This window comes from Glycine soja, chromosome 5 (assembly GCF_004193775.1).
Source record: "Glycine soja cultivar W05 chromosome 5, ASM419377v2, whole genome shotgun sequence".
NCBI lineage: Eukaryota > Viridiplantae > Streptophyta > Magnoliopsida > Fabales > Fabaceae > Glycine > Glycine soja.
Window position 1 is genome coordinate 6,841,819 of NC_041006.1, and position 20,810 is coordinate 6,862,628.

The following is a 20,810-nucleotide window of genomic DNA, read 5'->3' on the forward strand; positions in this document are numbered from 1 at the left end:
ATAATGCCAAAGAGTATTTCTCCTCTAATCTCTCTTCATTTTTAACCAATCAAGGCATCTTACATCAATCCACATGCCCACACATACCACAACAAAATGGTATAGCAAAAAGAAAAAATAGACATTTAGTTGAAACTGCGTGTACCTTATTACTTGGTGTAAATGTTCCAATTCATCATTGAGGTGATGTCATCCTTATTGCGTGCTTTTAATTAATAGAATGTCATCTTCATCTCTTGAGAATAGAGTTCTTTATTCAATCCTTTTTTCAAAAGAACCCTTATTTCATGTCTCCCATCGTATTTTTGGTTGTACTTGTTTTGTTCATGATGTTTCACCAGGCTGGACAAGTTATCAACAAAAGCCATTAAGTTTGTCTTTCTTGGCTACTCTTGTCTACAAAAAGGATACCGTTGCTATTCACCACACACTAGACGATACTATATGTCGACTGATGTTACCTTCTTTGAAGAAACTCCCTTTTTCTCTTTGTGACACCCTCTATCCTCACAAATAACGAATAAAAGGAAATAAAATCATGCGGATTTTTTTTAAAACACATTGACTTTAAATTAATTTTAAAAGATAAAGGGTTCACATTTACTTAATGAAAACATAGCAGAAATTGTTCGAATAAAAACAAAGTTATCCCGACTCAAAACAAGACCGTCCATACTGAATAAATAAAAAAAACTAAAACAGAAAACATAACACAATTATATTGTTTAGGGAAATTATAACATGCAAAGTAAAATCTTATGGCCCAATGTCACACTTATGAGAGCATGTCTCTATCATAGACCAAGTCTCTCAGTCTCTATCATGGACTTATCATATAATGGCTTATCTGAAACAAAATGACAATGAACCCAAACACAAACATACACCGGGAGTGAGTTATCACATGCGTATATAATAAAATATTAGAGCATGTGAAACATATAATACTTAAAGCTGAATTTATATAAATAACATCACTTCACAAAATCATACATTATTCACACCCATTTGAGTTCATACACTCCAGACAATAACATCAAACCACAATTGTTAACTCAATGAAAGTCAAACACAAGCGTTATGCGACAAATACACTAGACTCAAGCCTACATGCAATGTGGTACCATTTTTCAGTGAAAAACCTCGTCGGGCGCCTAGGAGTACATGACAGGACATGCCTCACAATGGGTAAGTTAGGTCACTCTCACTAAGTGAAATCATAGGGAGACCAGTTAGGGTCACACTGTTTTGTGAGAATACTCCAATGGGATGGACACAGGCTTAAAAGAGCACTCAAACCGGATGACCCCCAAGGCCTCTCTCTCCTACACACACACACACACACACACACACACACACACACACACACACACACACACACACACACACACACACACACACACACACACACACACACACACACACACACACACACACACACACACACACACACACACACACACACACACACACACACACACACACACACACACACACACACACACACACACACACACACAAATATATTTTAACTCATTGCGCTTTTAACTCATTAAACTCGTCGGGTTCTCACAGTGGATCCCATCATAACTATATTTTAACTCATTGCGCTTTTAACTCATTAAACTCGTCGGGTTCTCACAGTGGATCCCATCATAACTTATCGCGCATTAACTCGTCGCCTTTAAAAGGTCTTACAATTGTGTGATTACATAATTCATGACTCACAACTCAAAACATACAACATTTCAACAATCATGTAATTCACAATCCTTTACTTACCAAATGATTATCACTTACACACAATCCCAATCACAATTTCATTATAAAATAATTTATCGCATCCCATGCATCCTACACATATCATTCAATAGTAACATTTACTTGACACAACAAAAAAAATAAAAATTAAACCGAAATATATTAATTCAACAAAATAAATAAAAAAACTTATACAACAATTAATTTATAAAGTAACAAAAATAATCACTATGAAACAATAATTTCTATAACCTTATTTTGTTTATTCCTGTTATTATTATTATTATTATTATTATTATTATTATTATTATTATTATTATTATTACACCACAGTAAAGATGCATACTTGAAATACACTAAGACAAAATAAACACCGTACCAAACCTTTTTTTTTTATACTACCAAATGTTTCTTAATGCTCCAATATATATGTTAAACTATAAGAAATCTCAAATAGCAAAACAAAATAGTGCCACGAGGAATCACGTATAGGGCACTTTTACCAAAAAGCTTAATATCTACTTTATATATATATATATATATATATATATATATATATATATATATATATATATATATATAATATTTTCAACAAAGCCGGTACGCGTGGTACATAAAATTTGATTACAAGGGAATACAATTATTTGGATCAAAATTTTCATTCCAATGATAACAATTCACTGACATATTCCAAAAAAAAGTGGTAAATCATAAGCGCAAAACAACGAAAATCATACGCATTAATATACAAAAAGAAATCAAGTAATAAAAATTGACAATTTTTAAAAAAATCTGATATACACTAAACAATATCATATCAATATACACTAAACAGGATCATAGAATTTCATAATAATAGATATTACACTCAATTTAGTGCATGAAATATTCAATTTGAAAGGGTTCATGAATTACAATTTTATAAAAACAACCTAAAATACCCAAAAATTTATCCTCTAGGGATCCCTATACATGTTCATTCTAATTCCCAAACGTGAATAACTCATCCCTTACCTCGATGTAGTCGCTCAAACGTTCTCTATTAGCAATTGTGGTGTTTCTGGTGCTCTCGAGAGCTCCTCCTCCAATTGCTCTGTTAGGATTTTTGTGCGTCTGAAAAAGAAGAAGAAAGGAACATAAGGTGTGTTTTGTAAAAGCTGCTCTGAGTTAAAAGTAGGTTTATATAGTAGGGAAATTATAACCTAATTGATTTTATTTATTTATTTATTAATTAATTTATACGGAACTTAAAAAGGCACAACTGTTACAATCTTCTTCAATGCAAGATTTCAATTATGTCCATCAAGTCTTGCGTATTCCATCTCTTACTCCATTAGTGTCACCAATCCATGAAATCCCTAACATGGACACAAGTCAAGCCACCTATCGAATCAAGCCTACTTGATCTCCCTACAACGTTGACCAACATGAGTCACAAAGAGAACTGTCTAGTCCTATGTCACAAGGAGAATCCTTTGCTTCATGTTTGTCACCTTCAACCAACGACTTATACCATGGTTCTAGTTGATGATGACTCTAGGTGGCCAATTGCCCTTAGGAAAGGTATTAGATCTACTACAAATTCTCATCCTATTTGAGTTATCACTGGTTATCTCCCTATTTTTCCTTTATTTCATCCATATCACCTCTCACCATTCCTAAAATTATTCATGAAGCACTTGATCACCTGTTAACTCGTTGACAAGTGTACCAATTTGTTTTAAGTAGTAAAAGACTCGGAAGTCCGAGTGTCAAATCCACAGGGACTTGGTTGTACTTAAGTGATGCAAACCCAATTATTAAGCAATTAGAAGAAGTACAAGAGATAGGGAATTGTAAGTGTGAAAATTGGGGTAAAAGGAAAAGAAAGAAATAACAAGAAAAATAAACAATGATTTAAATGTAGAAAGATGAATTCAGAATGTGATAATATTGTGACCTAGCATGCCAAAACTACTTGTAATGCAATGCTAATGATTTTCTCTATCCAATAAAATCCCTGTTTCCACCCGCATCTACTAAGACACTATATCTTTGGTTTCTCGCATGAAGAACCTAACCTATTTATTCTTTTCTTCCAAATTTATTTGCAAAGATAAAAATAATAAATTGCATTAAGAGCAGAGATGCATGAATTAGGAAAAACAAATATCAATATATTTCTAGCAATGATTTTATTTAGATATCATTCCTTAGTTCTTTAGAAAATAATCATTTTTTAATGCATTACTCCCGAAACATTATATGGATGGTCAGATCATAATAAACAGAAAATCACAGAGAATAATAATAGAAATAAAATTGAATTAAATAGATAATAGACAAAGTTACATTACAAGAGTTGGTCTATCAGGCTCCCTACAATGGGGGTTTAGCCTTTCATAATCATGGGAGACTTTACACTTCAGGGGCTAATGTGGATAGAAGAATGTGTTAGATGACTAGAAGAAAGAAAGGGAGGAATGACTAAAGGAGGAGGATTTCCCCTATAAAATAGGCTCAGGCTTTGGATTTCTTCACTAGAGAGCTCTGAGACTCGATGTATCTTTCCCTTCTGCTTCTTACTCCTTTTATAGGCTTAAGGTAGCCTACTTTTCACGTCGACTTTGCACTGAGCGTGCACTCCTGGGCTTAGCGAGAATGACAGTTTAATCACGCGCTTAGCGCGATGTTCACGCTAAGCGTGACCTTGGGCTTTCTCGTGGGCTTTCTTCGCGATAAGCGTGAGCTGGTCGCTAAGCGAGCACGCGCGCTGAGCCGGTATCGCGCACTAAACGAGTTGTCTAATTCTTCCAATTTTTCTTCAAGGCTTTTTCTTCCAGTTTTTGCATCAATTTTCCTTTAAAGCACTTAAAATCTTCTTCTTTTGACTTCTGCTAATAAAAAATTGCAAAGATATTAATTTCTTCATTATTTCATTAAAAACAGTAGTAAAGTGAAGAAATTGCAATCATTATTAGCCAAAATTGACTATCAAATTAACTTAAATTTTGCAGTTATCATCACCATAGGTGGGGACAAGCCATGGTTGCTGAGATATAGGTTCTTGAAAGCAATGACACATGGGAGTTAGTTCCCCTACCTCCTAGGAAGTAGATAGTCGATTGTAGATGGGCGTGTGCTATTGAGGTTGGACCTAATGGTGAAGTCGATCACCTTAGGGCTCGACTGGTGGTAAAAGGTTACATTCAGATATATAGTCTTAATTATGTTGATAGCTTTTCTCTTGTCGCCAAACTCACCACTGTTCGTTTATTGCTTGCTGTGGCTGGCATTCAGCATTGGCCTCTCTATCAGTTGGACATCAAAAATGCTTTTCTACATGGTGACCTAGATGAAGAGATATACATGGAGCAACTTCCTGGATTTGTTGCTCAAGGGGAATGTGGATTAGTTTGTAAACTGCACATATCTTTTTATGGCCTCAAACAATCACTACATTCTTGGTTTGGAAAATTTAGTCAAACTGTACAAGCATTTGGATTAAAACTTTGTGAAGCAGATCATTCAATCTTTTATGGTCACACCTCACCATGAAAGTGTATTTATTTGATTGTCTATGTTGATGACATCATTATCACAGGAAATGATGCAACTATAATTTCTTAGTCGAAAAAACATCTATTCAGCCATTTTAAGACCAAAGACCTTGGATGTCTAAAATACTTCCTTGGTATAAGGGTAGCTCAATCAAACGAAGACATTGTTATTTCTCAAAGGAAGTACGCTTTGGATATTCTGAATGAGATTGACATTAGTGGATGTAGGCCCGTTGACAGTCCCATGGATCCAAATCAAAAGTTGATGGCGAAACAGGGTGAACCCCTCTCAGATCCTGAGGTACAAGAGACTAGTTGGAAAAAAAATTTATCTCACAATCATCAGACCTGACATCTCTTTTGCAGTTGGAATAGTGAGTCAGTTTATGCATAATACTTACATTGATCATTGAAATGTTGTCACTTGAATTCTTAGGTACATTAAAAAGGCTCAAGGACAAGGGTTGTTGTACGAAGATATGGGAAACACCCATGTTATTAGGTATTGTGATGTTGACCAGGCAGGTTCTTCAATAGATAGGCGCTTTTCTACAAGATTTGTGTGTTCATAGGAGGAAATCTGATTTCTTGGAAGAGCAAGAAACAAAATGATGTTGCTCAAGCCAGTGCAGAACCTGAATATAGAGCAATCGCCTCAACTACTTGTGAACTTATGTGGATCAAGCAACTTCTTCAGGAACTTAAGTTTTGTGAAGTTCAACAGATGCTGCTCTATTGTGATAATCAAGCAATGCTTCATATTGCCTCTAATCCAGTATTCCATGAAAGAACCAATCATATAGAAGTTGACTGCCACTTTGTTCGAGAGAAGCTAATGGCTGAGGAAATTAGTATAGAAAAAATTGGCTCTAATGATCAACTCACAAATATTTTAACCAAGTCATTAAGGGGGCCTAAGATTCATTTTTTGTGTTCCAAGTTGGTGCATATGATTTATATGCTCCAACTTGAGGGGGAATGTTAGAAAATAGGTCATGATGTACCTAAAGTAGTAGCGTACATTTTATTTTTGTCTTTTGTATACCTGTTGTACCTGCTCTGTATCTAGCTGAGTAAGCTATGTTTAATAATATAATAGAGCCTAAGTGTGGAGAACACACTTGAGGATTTCCATTCAATCATCTCTAGTTACATTCAAGTGGTTTATAATGTCAGGAGATAAACTGTTTTTCTCCATTGTAGTTGTAGTTATATACACATTACATGAAATAAAATCTTCTCCATCATCTTAGGTGTTGGCATGACATGTGCTAATGTTCTATGTCATGATACTATCTCATTTCTCCTTTTTTTTTTCTTTTGTAACTTCCCTTTTTCTATGAAAAATATCTTATGATGCTTTTAACTATATACCAAGATGCCTAAGCTAGCAAAAATATACAATTACACAAGAGCAGCCTCTTGTGTGTGCTTTTCCCGTGTTGCTTTGATGTGCCCAACATAAAGATCACTCCCATGGGAATCAGCTGCTGGAAGTCTCTCTCTCCGACCACCCTCAGACATGTTTCTTACAAAATCCACTAGGTGCCGCCAGTTATCACCTTCAAACAACCTCTTGTTCATTCTTAGATATGTGAATGCAGCCAATCCGCTGCCGGATTCCGACTTACTTGTTGATAAAACTTGAGCATATGCATCTGCATCATATCTCTCCAATGCATTTTCCCCAGCAAGTTCTGCTCTAGCTGTTGTTGTTGCCATCTTCACCTGGTGAACTAACCCTTCAGGTGAGCAATATGCAAAGTCAGGCTGCTCTCTGTCCTTCATTTCCATGCAGGTGAAATTGAAGACAACTCCATGTTTTGCCAGCATCCTTGCTATAGGCAGATATCCATCGTTATGTCGTGTGTTATAGTAGCCAGCAGTTAGTTCAGCTGCGTGTGACCTTGCTCTGTAATGCCAGTGGATTCCAGCAACTTTCCCTGATAGTTTCACCCCAGTTGTTTGGAATATTCCTTTAGCAGATACGAGGATCCTCTCACCGTGTTCCAGCAATTTACCAGAGTACCATTCCAGAAAGAACTGTCCATATTCAGTGTTCCATGTTCCTTCCCTTTTGAAAAATCCAGTATCCTCAGGAAATTGATTGTACTGGCCTGAGTCATGGGGTCCTCCTCCTCCCCATTCTTTCTTTCCAATGTCTTCGGCTGCTGCTGCCAAGGATGCTTTCATATACTGCATGACAAACAAGTCATTTTAGTCCATAGATATTTTGAAGTTTTTTATTTTATCTTCTGTGTGATATCCTTGTTATAAGTCAATAGGGACCAATGGTTATGAAACATTACCAATACATTCATTCTTTAGGATTAAAGTACAAAAGAAAGTTTAAATTAATGTTTTTTTTAAATACCTTGTCATAACATTGGAATTCTCCAATTCCGGGAAACCTCCAAGTTCCATTGGTTTCCGGATAAGAAGGATATCTCAGCTCTCCACAAGGACCCATCCCCACTTGTATTTCCTGCAAAAGTATTGATCTTAAAAGTTCAAATTTCATTCAAGGCAGAGGGATGGAGAAAATGTTGAAATGACAACTTATCAAGCATCTGATAGGCCCCGAATGTTTTTAAGTTTGTTCTTTTTTTCCTATGCTTAGACTCTAGTAGGATAAGTTTCGCTAAGTATTTATAAGATAAAAAAAAAAAAGATAGAGAGTAAACTCATAAGTTTCTCCCATAAAGTTTTTTTTTAGATGCTCCCATGAAGTTAAAATTAGCTTATATGCAACTTAAAATCAGCTTTTTGGATAAATGAAAACCATATAACTTATTAAAAAACATAAGGTTTTTTTTAGAAAAAGGATGCCTGAGAGCATTACAGTAAAGCTAAGCATCCCAACTATGTATAAATCATTTAACTTACACATAAATTAATTTTAACTCAAAAGAGAAGTTTATTTTTTCTTATTTTTTCTTTTATAAATATGTATGAAGAAGTTTATCCAGAACCTAATAAGATAACGTTCACTGCAAGCTCAAAATTACAAGGGAATTTCTTGTACGTTTGTTTGATTCCTGACTCCAAGTGTAGCGCATGGAACACGCATTTTAGGGAATGGACCATATTATCAGTAGTGGATTTTCGTGACAGACACAAATATCTCAGAATATAAACAATTTTATTATATTGCAGTTTCTGTATCCTATATCAGCAGTGTCTATGTATAGCAGTTTGTAGCATTATTAGTTGCTGAATTGCTTACCACGATAACACTGCCCAAGTAATCTCTGAATCTGTCACGAAAGCTTCTCATGTAGTCAGAGTACACTTGGAGAGGAGTCCTTCCTCTTAGAACAGGAACTGAATCACAGCCCAAGGAGATGTACTCAGGATTCCTCCTCCCTGATCTGTCTGTGTAAACCAGCTCAGGGTTCTTGCTGATTTCTTCCAACACCCATGGTGGTAGAGGAATGCTGAAAAAAAGAGAGTACAATACTAAGACAATTGTAACAAAATGCTGATAACTTGACCTTGGTCCTCCTAACAAAATCTCTTAGCTCATATCATCTACCATATTAGATTATCTGTGTGTTTGGATTGGCATCGTGATCGGCATTTAATCAAATTTTCACGTCAGGATGCACACCAAAAGCAACTAAAAGTTGCTTCTGTGATTCATGTTTGAGTTATTTAGATGTGAATCCAAACAAACTAATTATAACAATAACATTTTCTTTTCTTTTTTAAATGTTTTATTTTCCTTTCGCTGAATATTTCTCCATCACATGTGAGAGTTCAAAAACGATTACGTGCTTGCTTGGTTTCAAAACATCAATTTCCAGCAAGATGCAAATTTAAAAACAAAAAAATAATTTTCACAAGTAACATAAAACAAGTAGTCTCATACCATCCACCATAATACTATTAGAGAATATAACAGTAACACTTCCCTTTCCTCCTTCTGTTTAAAGAAAAATGCTAGCAGTACTCCCTCTAACAACTCTATCTCATGATTTAAAAGTGGAATTCACAAAAAATTATGATTTCCAATCAATTATTTAAATTTTTTACTTTCATGTCGCTGACTATGTCTCCATAAAATGGAACAATTCAAAAAGGATTACGTGCCTTGCTTGGTTTCAAAACATCAATTTCTAACAAGGGGAAAATTAAAAAGAAAAGATGATAAAAACGAGTACTGTCATACCTGCAATTGTCTCCAACATTGCCCCCACACTGATGGAAAGACATAACAACTTGAAGCTTCAAACCATGCATTTGCACCATCTGTACAAGCTCAGCATATGGCTCCCAGTTGTACTTCAAAGGCCCATCTTTCTCCACCAAACCCCACCAAGCATCCACCATTACACCTTCAACTCCTGCACTCTTCAGGGCCATCAAACTCGCATTCATTGCTCTAGGCTTGTTCAATCTTCCTTCCATTGTTACCGTGTCCAGTGGCAGCATCACATACACAGGTACTCTCTTCGAATCATTGTGGTTATGTGCAACCGATGGAGCAAGCACCTTCTCCCATTTCTCGCTTCTACTTGCTTCATTGAAGCTGTTCTCGCGAGTGTGATGCGCTTCTTGCATTGAATTTTTCGCCCGGAGACGGACCAATGGCTTGAATTTTGAAAAACTAACTGTCGCAGGGATATCATCAGAAGTTTTAAGGACTTTGGTTTCCTTCTGATTAATAAAAGAAGTTGAAGAACGAAGTGTTAGAGCCATATTTTGAAGATGAAGGAAGGATATGTAGGAATTGTTCAAGATGGTATGCTTGTATTTATAAGAAAGAACTTGCTGGGTTGAGGAGTTGAACTAGACAACATTGGTGGGCTCTTATTGAAAAGTGGAAAAATTGGAAAAAGTGCAAAAAATCAAAACTAGTCTGTTCTGTTTGAACCTTGCTTACGTGTTTCCACCTATTCCATACTTATCTAACTCAAAACGTATGAGCCTCAGTTTTTAACGCTTATTTATTAGCCTTTAGCCTTCAGTTTTTAAGGTATGAGCCTCAGTATGTTCAAGTGAAAATTTCGAGCCGTCCCCTAAACAATAAATAACATATCTTGAGGCTATGCAATCCTCTTGACATTTTGAATTAATTGTGATTTAATTCAATTGAAATTGTTCAACCCACTAGGGTAAGCTTAGAAATGGGGTCGGGGTAATATGCATAAGGTTTAGGTCGTCTATTCGAACCTCATTGGAGGACACTTGTCACAATATGTGACTTCGTGCATAGATCAATATTGCTTAGACGTTATATATATATATATGTATATGTATATATTGCTTAGACGTTTTGCTAAACTTGTTGCACTGCCTTAATGAATGTTTGTTTCCTAGTGCTTTAATCTGAAATGAAATGAATGCTAAAATAGAATCAGCTTGAATTGTTAAAAAAAAGTAACAAAAATTTACATCTTTGATCTAAATTATTGAAATGAATTCTTGGATAGCAGTTGCAAACAGCTTTCAACAGTGAAGCCAAAATTGAATGTGCCAAAATGTAAAGTTTAATTATTTGTTTTCTTTTCTTTTTCTGTGATATAAACATATTGGTTGGCGAGATAATTGATGAGTGGCTTTGTATTCCCGCCATAAGACAAACCCCACCAAATGAAGTAGCTTGTCACTGGCTTCTGCCTTTTCCCACAAACTGGGTTTTCATGGATGAAAATGTCTCATAATTTCAATAATTTCTTGGTTCTGGTTCACCTGGCTCAGGATAAGAAATGTTGAATGTTCATTTAGTTAGGAAAACCTGTGGTTCAGAGCAAGTCTTTGGTTTCATTAGTCTTGAACCGTTCTTTCCGCGTGTTTTTGATAACTACACAATTTTTCATACCATTTCAGATTTAACATATGCATTTTATTGATGGGAATTAATAGAATTTTAATGTTGACCAATAATGTATAGCCGTGGAATGTGGACGAGAAGTATTTTTTTGTCATCTGGCAACAATTTTCCTAATACCTACCACAAACTTGCAATTATTTGGTTTGATAACGTCCAAAATATATGACGCTTTGCAGGAAGAATTAAAATGCTGATGAGATTCTCCATTTGCTAATATGCTGAACTTTTATGAATTACTAACTGTTGATAGCTTGTTTGGATTTGCATCTAGCATTCACATGTTCCCGTCCCAGTGGGATAAGACTTTGTTGTTGTTGTATCCACGTCTTCACACCAAATAATGTAGAAGTTGTGACAACACAAATCCAAACACACCAAATAATGTAGAAGTTGTGACAACCGCAAATCCAAACATGCTATTAATCTGGCTGGTAAAGCCTTTGTCCTGCTTATCCATTATCTGATTGATTAAAAAGGATAGTAACAACAGAAAATAACGCAAAAGTTTCCGTAATTGTAGAGGAAAAATTTGGATGATTTTTTTTTTAGAGGAATTTCGATGAATTTATTATTCGAGATTCTTTGACTTTGATATGTGGATATGATGATTTAAGGGAAACAAACCATTCTCAAGTCTGCAAGACTGATTTAGTTAAGCAGAACTTGATAATCAACTTATTGTAATATGATTAGTAGATAACTATGCTTCTTAAGCATGTTATCACGAGTTTAATCTTTAGGTTCAGGTGTGTGGAACAACATCTTTTACTAAAACAAAACTTGATAGCCAACATGGTGTAGATTGATTGACAAATACCCATTCTCCTTAAACATGTGCCCTGATGATCGATCCCTAAGTTCATGTATAAAAAACATCTGTAGTTGAAGAGATTAGTATCTGATTTTGGGCCAAAAAATATATTGGATAAAAAAAAAAGAGTAGAACTTGATTGTTATAACCTAATCAATCAAATTAATTTAATGTTCATGTCCCTTTTATATAGATAGATAGGTTTATATCCTTTTGAAATGAGACTTTCATTAGGCCTACATTGGATTTTAGGATCAAGATTTCCCCGCAGTTAAAATTTTAACTGCACAAATCTTAATCATGAAAAATGTTTCGTTATTTATTAAAATAAAGCATAATTTTTTTTTCAAAATTTATGGACCGTTGGATTACAACTGCATGGAGGTGGAGTTGAATTCCAAACTCTAGAGGATCCAATTTCTCAATACCATGCTGTTAAATAGACACTACATATCCTCAAAGTAAATCTTTAGAGTGAAGAGTCATACCATTTTATTTCCAATTTAAAAAGAGTTTGAATTTAAGAGTACGTCATGCACACCTATGACATAGGTTTATTTCTATTTCAATTTTCAACTTCTTTTAAATAATAAAAAGAATAAATTAAGTTAACATAATAAAATTAGAACTTATACATCTCATAGATTAGATCTTAGGTGTTAATGTGGACACCTCAATGGATGTCTACACCTTGAGAGAGAAAGTAATAAAAAAAGAGAGAAATAATAAATTTGGTAGGTGATATTTTTTTTTTTATAATAACAACAACAAACCTAAATCTGCATGCATACTACCTAAATCCCCACATCTAGGCCGACCCTAGTGATTAATTTGACGAGTGATATGATGCCAAAGGAGAAGAGATAAAGGGAAATGAGAGTTATTAATGAACCTGGATTGTTAATCAAATTTCTATGCATTCAACAATTTAATATCAAATAGTTCATATTTTATTTCAATAAATTAGAATTAAAACACGCATTTAAAATTTGAATTGTTTGATCTTCTATAAATAAAGTGACAACATAAATGCATGTAAATTTGACCTTAGTGAATTCAATTTTAGGTTATGGTCATGTATCACTAATTCATTATTAAATCATAGGTCAAATGACTTATTTGGTTTTTTATCTTTTTTTTATTCTTTTTTATTTTTTAAAAAGTTTAATTTGATCCTTGATCTTATTTTTTTTCAATTTAATCCTTTATCTTTTAAAAATTTTATTTTAATTATTTATTTATTTTTATTCAGTTTAATCCTTCAATTCATTTAAGATTAATGTCTTAAATCATTAAAGAATAAACTTTTTTTTGTTAAAAATGAAGTGAAGGAAAAACAGAGAAAATTGAACAAAAAAAATATTTTTAAATGATTAATGACGTCAACTTTAAATTAATTGAAGGATCAAATTAAACAAAATAAAATAAAGAATCAAATTGAACAAAAAAATAAGATGAAAGACCAAATAATTTTTTTTTAAAAAAATAAAAGACTAAACTAAAAAAAAGATAAATAATTAAAATGAAAAAAAATAAAGAAACAAATATATCATTTAGCCAGTCAGATATAGCGTATAGCTCTTTACTTAGGCATTTGGTGGCGTAGCCTGACTAATAAGGGTATTGGCAATTAATATTCAAATGCTTGCACTGGTTTTTTTTTTTTCCTAATGTTTTTTCAAGTAGACAAGAGTTGGAACATAGAGAAAGAGTAGTGGGGTTCAAATCCCAGCTAAACTCTCTCCTATTATCCCCACTTAGAGACCAAAAACAAAACAAAGCTTGAGCTGCTGATAAATTTGCATAGTATGATCCTCCTCCTATAGTCACGGTCCCATAAGTATAGCACAGAACGGGATATTACTATAACTTCCTAAACTAAAGATATTATTAATTAGGGGACAGACAGACATGTTAGGAAGAACATGGTTAAGTGTATATTGTCGGCTATAAAATGCATCGGCATCAGATGGAACGTGGAAGTATTCAAGTTTGATTGAGAAATCGGGCAAGTTGATCATGTTTCAGAAAAAAAATGATGATTCAGAATCTTCCAAAATGCTTGATTTTTGATATTTTGTACTCTATCCTACCAAGGGTCATGGAGATAAGTTGTGTGCATGTAATTCGTAGGACAAAATTTGTGGAGGAAAATATAACCTTATCTTTAACGTTTGTCTCATTTCATCTCTCAACTAAAAAGGTATTAGAAGGAAAAAAGTTGATTAATCGATGACCACGGGAAAAGGGACATGTAAACAAGTTAGCCTCATTTAAGATTTGGAAATCAACAAAACATGACAGAAGCCATCGACGTTTAATTTGAAACTTGTATTTTTTAGCATTAGCTTCTTGATGGGAGTAAGAAAAAAGACAGCTTTCTAAAACCCCTCGTGGTGAAATTCACCGATTTCATGAGATTTCTATCTAAAGTAATCCAAAATTGAGGGAATCTCTCACTTTCTGAGCAAGTCATTTCATTTCTTCTTATTTTTTTGGTGAAGTTAATTCTGGACAAGGGTGAGGAACCATTCTGATTGGTGAAGTTATGAAAGTGCAGTTCAAATTTAAGATGTTTATGGCTATGGGTACGTGGAACCTATGTTTTTGGTCAAAATGCTAATCAGCTCTTTTCTTAAAGAGAATCTAATTTCATTGTCATGATAAGAAAAAGTCCCATCTTATGCACAAATGCACAATACTTATTTTAGCTATTTCCACACTCGTGGCACATGCTGCAGCGCACAACTAGTTACGGGTTGTGGTTCTCCGCTAGCTATACATCTACACCTGTTTCAACCCCAATTGAAACCCCTCTTTGCCCTTCATTTATTCACCCTTGATTTTACACAATTTACTAGTCCAATCCAATAATAACTTACCAGTGATGGTTGCTGTACATAGGTGGGCTAATGAATTGAAAGCATCGGAGATATAAGCTCCTCTAGTTATGCAAGTCCTTCAACATGGCAATAAAATTAAAGCTCTTGCCCTTTGACGTAAATTGCAAATAAAAATAATGGAAGGGTGGAGCTTATGGCAGAAATTTATGCAGTTCCTACAGGTTACATAGCAATGTATCATGCATGTATCCAATAAAAGTTCCTAGATATCTCAATTTATCATGCATGTATCACTCTTTAAGCTTACGCAAGCCAGCAAAATCTGAGATTTTAATAACAACACATACTTAATTGTGTTTGGTGCACCAAACTTGTATGTCTGTGCTTGGAATTATTGCCAACGGAATAAGTTTAATTTAACAAATTGTTACTCACAATTTGTCCCCATTGACGGGGAAAAATATAGCCTTGATAATCAACTCTCCCCTTTGCTTCTTCAAGATAAAATTGCCAAAATACATCAAGAGGTGAGATAGATAAAGTCACCTAATGACAAGATAAGTTTAAATTACAAATTAAAGAAATAAAATATATCTGAGCTAATTTTAGAATGTAAGTTTAGGCCTAACTCAACCCCAAAAGTTTAGGTTGAGATGAGGATTGTCCCTCACTTGGCTTTACGTGAAACTTGAATTTTTTTCAATACACCTCTTCACGTCCATCTTAAATTCTTTAAAATATGAGTTTAACATCCATCTTAAATTCTTTATAATGTGACTTTAAGGTCTAATTCAACCTTAAAAGTTGGTTTAAGGAGTGAAAGTTGTTCCTCTTAGATTTTTCAAAATGTGAGTTTAACATTCATCTTAAATTCTTTATAATGTGACTTTAAGGTCTAATTTAACCTTAAAAGCTGATTTAGGGAGTAAAAATTGTCCCTCACTTATATATTTTAATTTGACTTTATCTTTAACCGATGTGAGACTTGAATTTTTTCTAATAGCAAGTTTCATCTATTTAACATGTCAATGACTTCACAAATAACAAGATAAAATATTTTTAGAAAGAAGATCACAAAAAATAAAATAACAAAAAAATTAGCAAGTCTGAATAAGTACTTGTAGATATAGTATCATGACATTGGGAAAACTATTGAATACAAAAGACTATTGCAAAGTATTCTTAGCAATTTCAACTTTGAACTTATTCTTCAAGGAGCCATGTTTACAATAAAACTAGACAGCACAGAGGCAAACTAATCCGCAAAAATACAATAAAGTAATTGGTTAGCCAATGAGACTGGTAGTAACGGAATAATGATGGTTGAAAAGAGCATCAAATACGACTTCGAATATAACAAGTTAATACACCTTAAATTTGGCATGAATTGTGAATGGATAATTAGAAACAGGCAGAAAGAAAAATACGAGGTCATAGCTGCAGCATGTTATGAAAGCCAGAAACTTCACCACATTGTTTGGTTTCTCCAACAAAAACATGTTCAAAAGCAGAAGAGGAACCAGAAGTGCCACCACGGCCATAAAGGTCAAACCACAGACTGGTAATCATTCTTTTGAATTCTTGGCAAGTCTCTGATACAATTCCCTTGGATGCAAGATACTTGTGAAGATATTTAATTGGTGCTGTTCTACTGATTTCTTCAATGAAAGAAGCTTGCTCTTGTCTCTCTTCAGATGTGACTACTTCCTTACATCCTTGATGTGGATTGTAGTTATCCAAAAGTGAAAGAAAACGAGCAAATGTAGGCTTTTTGAATACATCATCACTAACCCAAGTAAACAAGCTCCCCTGTGCCATATCTTCCTTTTGGTATTCCTTTTTCCCTTCACCACAGTCAATTTCATAGTCTTTGCAAGGTACCAAAAGATTTAAATCTAGATCCCAGAGTTTGTCACAAGCTCTTGACAGATCAGCAAGTTCATCTTCTGAGGGCTCCACACTAGCACGAACTTCAACCTCATTAGAGTATTCTTGCTCATCAGCAGGTCGTTTATTGCTGTGCCAGTTTTCCTTGGGAACCTACATCAAATTGGTAAGATCCATCATTCAGATTCAGGCAGGGATGAAGCGTAAAACATTCAGATCCATAATAAAAAGAATTTTGACCTGAAACTTGGTAAATTTAATATTATTTTTAAAACGTGGTATTCTGTATAAATCACTAATATAGTTTCCAAATTATTAATGCATTGGATATACTTGAACTTCGATGAATCAATGGATAAGCGGCGTTATAATACTGATGGAAACATTTGTTAAAAAGAGGTGGATAGAAATAAATATAGGCAAATATCAATGCAACTGAGGCTATTTTCTCAATGTCAGCTCTTAATTCAGACAAACACAATTGGAAATTTTGGAGCTATAAATTGATAAATTGTTGCCACTGCTGGCACTTCTCTTTACACAATTTAGGGTTGTTGAAGCATTGGTGAACCATGGTGTTGTCTTTTTTTTGCTTAATATCTCGAGGGAGAGCACATCAAAGCAAAGGAGTGATCTACAATTTTTGCAATTCGTTGTACTATTTGTATCAATAATAGAGGGGAAAAAAATAAGAAAATTAGAGAGGATGAAATGACCAATGACACACTGTCTAAGCTTGCACAATACGGGAATTCAGTGGCCATAAGGAAAGCTAACGCTACTCTTGACAGGCTCGGCTTAGCTAAATCCTGTATCAAAAACACTCAAATATATCGTTTATTTGGTATCCACCACATGAAAATTTGTATGTGAATAACTTTACAATAAAACATTAATCATCACTTGCCACCCATAGAAAGGGTATACCGAATAATTCTTGGTTAAGTTAGATCTAAAAAATTATAGATCACTCCTTTCTAAATGAGTTTCTTGTGTTCAATGCAGAGAATCTCATGCAACAGTGGAGTCAAAATTGGAAAGAAGACTATGCAAATAACATGCAACAATAGCTTCTCTATTGGCAACACTTAACGGTAAAAATATGAAAAAGCGCACAGAAGAGATTAAATAGAAAAGGATATATCAATTTTTATATATAAAAAAAACATCATATAGACTAAATATATGATTCTCTCAAATAATAGATAAACAATGTATATCTTTCTTCATAGTGACACTTTTATTTGGTGCACTTTGATTCTTTAAAAGAAGAGAGAAACAAGATTTCACTTTCTTTGATTGCTGTTTCTATTCTTTTTATCTTTTGTGATAGTGACTAAAGTTGAGAGAATACTCTAATGTGAGGAAGGGAACCCTATTTTATGTTAGTGAGTGTTAACCCCTTTGTAACCACTCCTCCTAGTTGTCTCAAGAAATTGCTCCACTTAAGTTCACAGCCCATTTACAACTTAGTCCATAACAATAAATTATTTATTTATTAATCCTTAATAAGTCAAATGCATCTTACATGAGATATTAAATCTTACATTATCCCACTTGGTTCATTTGACATTACCTAACATCATGGACAAATAAATAGATTAATTAAACTTACGTAATGCACATTAAAATAACTAAATTATTTTATACATTAGACACATCATAATTTCATAATTAAGAATACGTACTAATTTGAGTCATGATAGTCTTACATCACTTAGTCAACATAATCTCTTACGTGCACCACAAATTAGACTTCTTTTTAATATGAGCATAATTAGAAGCACATAATGGTCCAACATAATATTTTTATTTAAGACGATACCTATTTACGTTACTCTAATACAAATATGTATGCAAATGTAGAGAACAGGTAATGAGAAACATATCATAAATGAGCTCAAAATGTCAACAATCCAAAATAGAAGTATGCATTACACTCAACAATCATTAATAACAATAATGCTCATATTTTTAACATGTTCAATAAATGTCTAGAACGGTAATCCTTTTGCCAAAGGGTTAGTTATCATAAGATTTGTGTTAATATTTTTTATTGAATGCCTTAGAGAAAAATATTGTTACAAAGTTATCACAATACATTTTCAATGCCTTGACATTACTATTGATGATTCCAAGCCCTGAAATAAAGTTTTGGAGTCAATTAGCTTGAATTGTAGCCTCAAAACATGCTACAAATTCAACTTCTATAATGGATGTAGCAATAACATATTGCTTTGCACTTTTTCACGATAATGTTCCTCTAACTAAAAGAAATACATAACCAAGGGTGGATTTTCTTATATCCACACATCCAACAAAAGTCCAAGTCTTAAATGTCCAATCACCTCAAGGTGATCATACCTCCAATATGTAAGCATGTGATCCTTTGTTCCCTGTATTTTAGCTACAAAGCTTATGTCTAATCAAGTACAAATCTGGGCATACATAATACTCCAAACAACATATGCATACGGAATTGCTTCCATTTGTTTTCATTCCAAATCATTCTTAGGACATTGATATATGTTTTCATTCCAAATCATTCTTAGGGCATACATAATACTCCAAACAACATATGCACTTTATTGATATATGCTTTTTGGGATAAACCTAACATTCCATGTGACCTTTTTTGGAATATTTTTATTTCTATCACATAGCTTGCCTCCCTATATTCTTCATTTCAAAATTATTAGAGAGAAACTTCTTTGTCTCATGAAGAAGACCAAGATCATTAGTTGCAAGCAAGAAATCATCAACATATAGAATTAGAAATATAACCTTACTCCCACTGACCTTCAAATATATACATCGATCAACAATGTTTTCCTTAAATCCAAAGGAAGCAATGGTATCATTAAACTTTAAATACCATTAGTGGAAAGCTTGCTTAAGTTCGTATATTGATTTCTTTAATTTGCACACCATGTGTTCCTTCCCTTCAACTGAGAATCCTATTGGTTGGTCCATGTAAACATTATCCTCTAAATCTCCATTAAGAAAGATAATTTTCACATATATTTGATGTAGTTCTAAGTCATAATGAGCTATCAGTGTCATGATAATCCTGAAGGAGTCATTTCGTGAAACTGGTGAAAATGTCTCTTAATCAACACCATCTCTTTGAGTAAAACCCTTAGCAACAAGTTTGACCTTGTAATGTTTAAGGTTTCCATGAGGGTCATGTTTAGTCTTAAAGAACAACTTACAACCAACTCTCTTACAATCTTCTAACAATTCTACAAGGTCCAAAACACCATTCTGTTCCATGGATCTTAACTCTTCTTTCATGGCTTCCAACCACTTATTAGAATTATCACAACTTATAGCTTGTGAAAACAAAACTAGATCATCATTAATAATGCTTAATTTAATTTCTAATTCATGTAGATGGACCACATAGTCATTTGAAATAGTTGGCCTTCTTTCTCGTTGAGACCCCCTTAATGGTACTTCTTTTGATTCTTCTACAATAGGTTCATTTTGAATCATGAGCTCATCATTATTGTGTTGCTCTTCTTCATTGTTGTTTCGAACAACATCTAGAGGAACATTCACTTTATTTCTAGAGGCACAAGTTAAAGGAACTTGCACTCTAACTTCTTTAATTTTCACATTTTTGTGGAATTGTACTCCCACTGATTTTAGCATTTTCAATGAACCTTGCATTTCCAGTTTCAACAATTCTCATATTATGATTAGAACAGTAAAACATATGCCCATTTGATTTTTATGGATATCTAATGAAATATCCACTGATTATTCTTGCATCCAGTTTTTTTATCTTGTGGATTATAAATCCTTATTTTTGTCTGGCAACCCCAAACATGCAGGTGCCTTATGCTAGGTATCCTATTAGTCCACGGTTCAAAAGATGTGTTTGGAACTACCTTATTATGAAATCTATTCAACAAATACATGAAAAGTTTCAATGCATACATCCACAAAAATATGGGTAAATTAGAGTCACATAACATACTCCTAACCATATCCATTAATGTTATGTTACGCCTTTCTGATACACCATTTTGTTGCGATGTACCTGACATTATATATTGCGCATAAATACCACGTTTCTGAAGGAGTTTAGCAAATGAACGTGGGTGTTGCCCAGTTTAATCATACCTTTC

General features: G+C 33.8%; 2 protein-coding genes across 4 annotated transcripts; both read right to left on the bottom strand.

The window, feature by feature from the left end:
• Positions 1–6,383: 6,383 nt before the first annotated feature.
• On the bottom strand, positions 6,384–10,085 carry LOC114412241 (beta-amylase 3, chloroplastic-like). Its single transcript, XM_028376055.1, has 4 exons — positions 9,472–10,085; positions 8,527–8,737; positions 7,675–7,785; positions 6,384–7,496 (listed from the first exon to the last, which is right to left on the bottom strand). Exons 1-4 carry the CDS (start codon positions 9,999–10,001, stop codon positions 6,705–6,707), a joined length of 1,644 nt encoding a protein of 547 aa, XP_028231856.1. The 5' UTR covers positions 10,002–10,085; the 3' UTR covers positions 6,384–6,704.
• A 5,872-nt stretch (positions 10,086–15,957) lies between these two features.
• On the bottom strand, positions 15,958–17,492 carry LOC114412242 (poly(U)-specific endoribonuclease-B-like). 3 transcript variants are annotated; one of them, XM_028376056.1, is made up of 2 exons: positions 17,394–17,492; positions 15,958–16,830 (listed from the first exon to the last, which is right to left on the bottom strand). In XM_028376056.1, the coding sequence occupies exons 1-2, from the start codon at positions 17,439–17,441 to the stop codon at positions 16,222–16,224; spliced, it is 657 nt and encodes a 218-aa protein (XP_028231857.1). In that variant the 5' UTR covers positions 17,442–17,492; the 3' UTR covers positions 15,958–16,221. The 3 variants fall into 3 exon arrangements, 1 of the variants encoding a protein (XP_028231857.1); XR_003666631.1 differs by lacking the exon at positions 17,394–17,492 and adding an exon at positions 16,918–17,327 and having other exon boundaries at positions 16,715–16,830; XR_003666632.1 differs by lacking the exon at positions 17,394–17,492 and adding an exon at positions 17,011–17,327 and having other exon boundaries at positions 16,723–16,830.
• Between the last annotated feature and the right edge of the window lie 3,318 nt (positions 17,493–20,810).

Excerpts from the sequence above, each read along its gene's own strand:
- LOC114412241 (XM_028376055.1), bottom strand. The coding sequence starts at position 10,001 with ATGGCTCTAACACTTCGTTCTTCAACTTCTTTTATTAATCAGAAGGAA. Across the intron at positions 7,786-8,526 it reads ACTTGGGCAGTGTTATCGTG|GAAATACAAGTGGGGATGGG; the intron begins GTAAGCAATTCA and ends ATACTTTTGCAG. Across the intron at positions 7,497-7,674 it reads AATTCCAATGTTATGACAAG|TATATGAAAGCATCCTTGGC; the intron begins GTATTTAAAAAA and ends TTTGTCATGCAG.
- LOC114412242 (XM_028376056.1), bottom strand. The coding sequence starts at position 17,441 with ATGGCCACTGAATTCCCGTATTGTGCAAGCTTAGACAGTGTGTCATTG. Across the intron at positions 16,831-17,393 it reads GCTTAGACAGTGTGTCATTG|GTTCCCAAGGAAAACTGGCA; the intron begins GTCATTTCATCC and ends AATTTGATGTAG.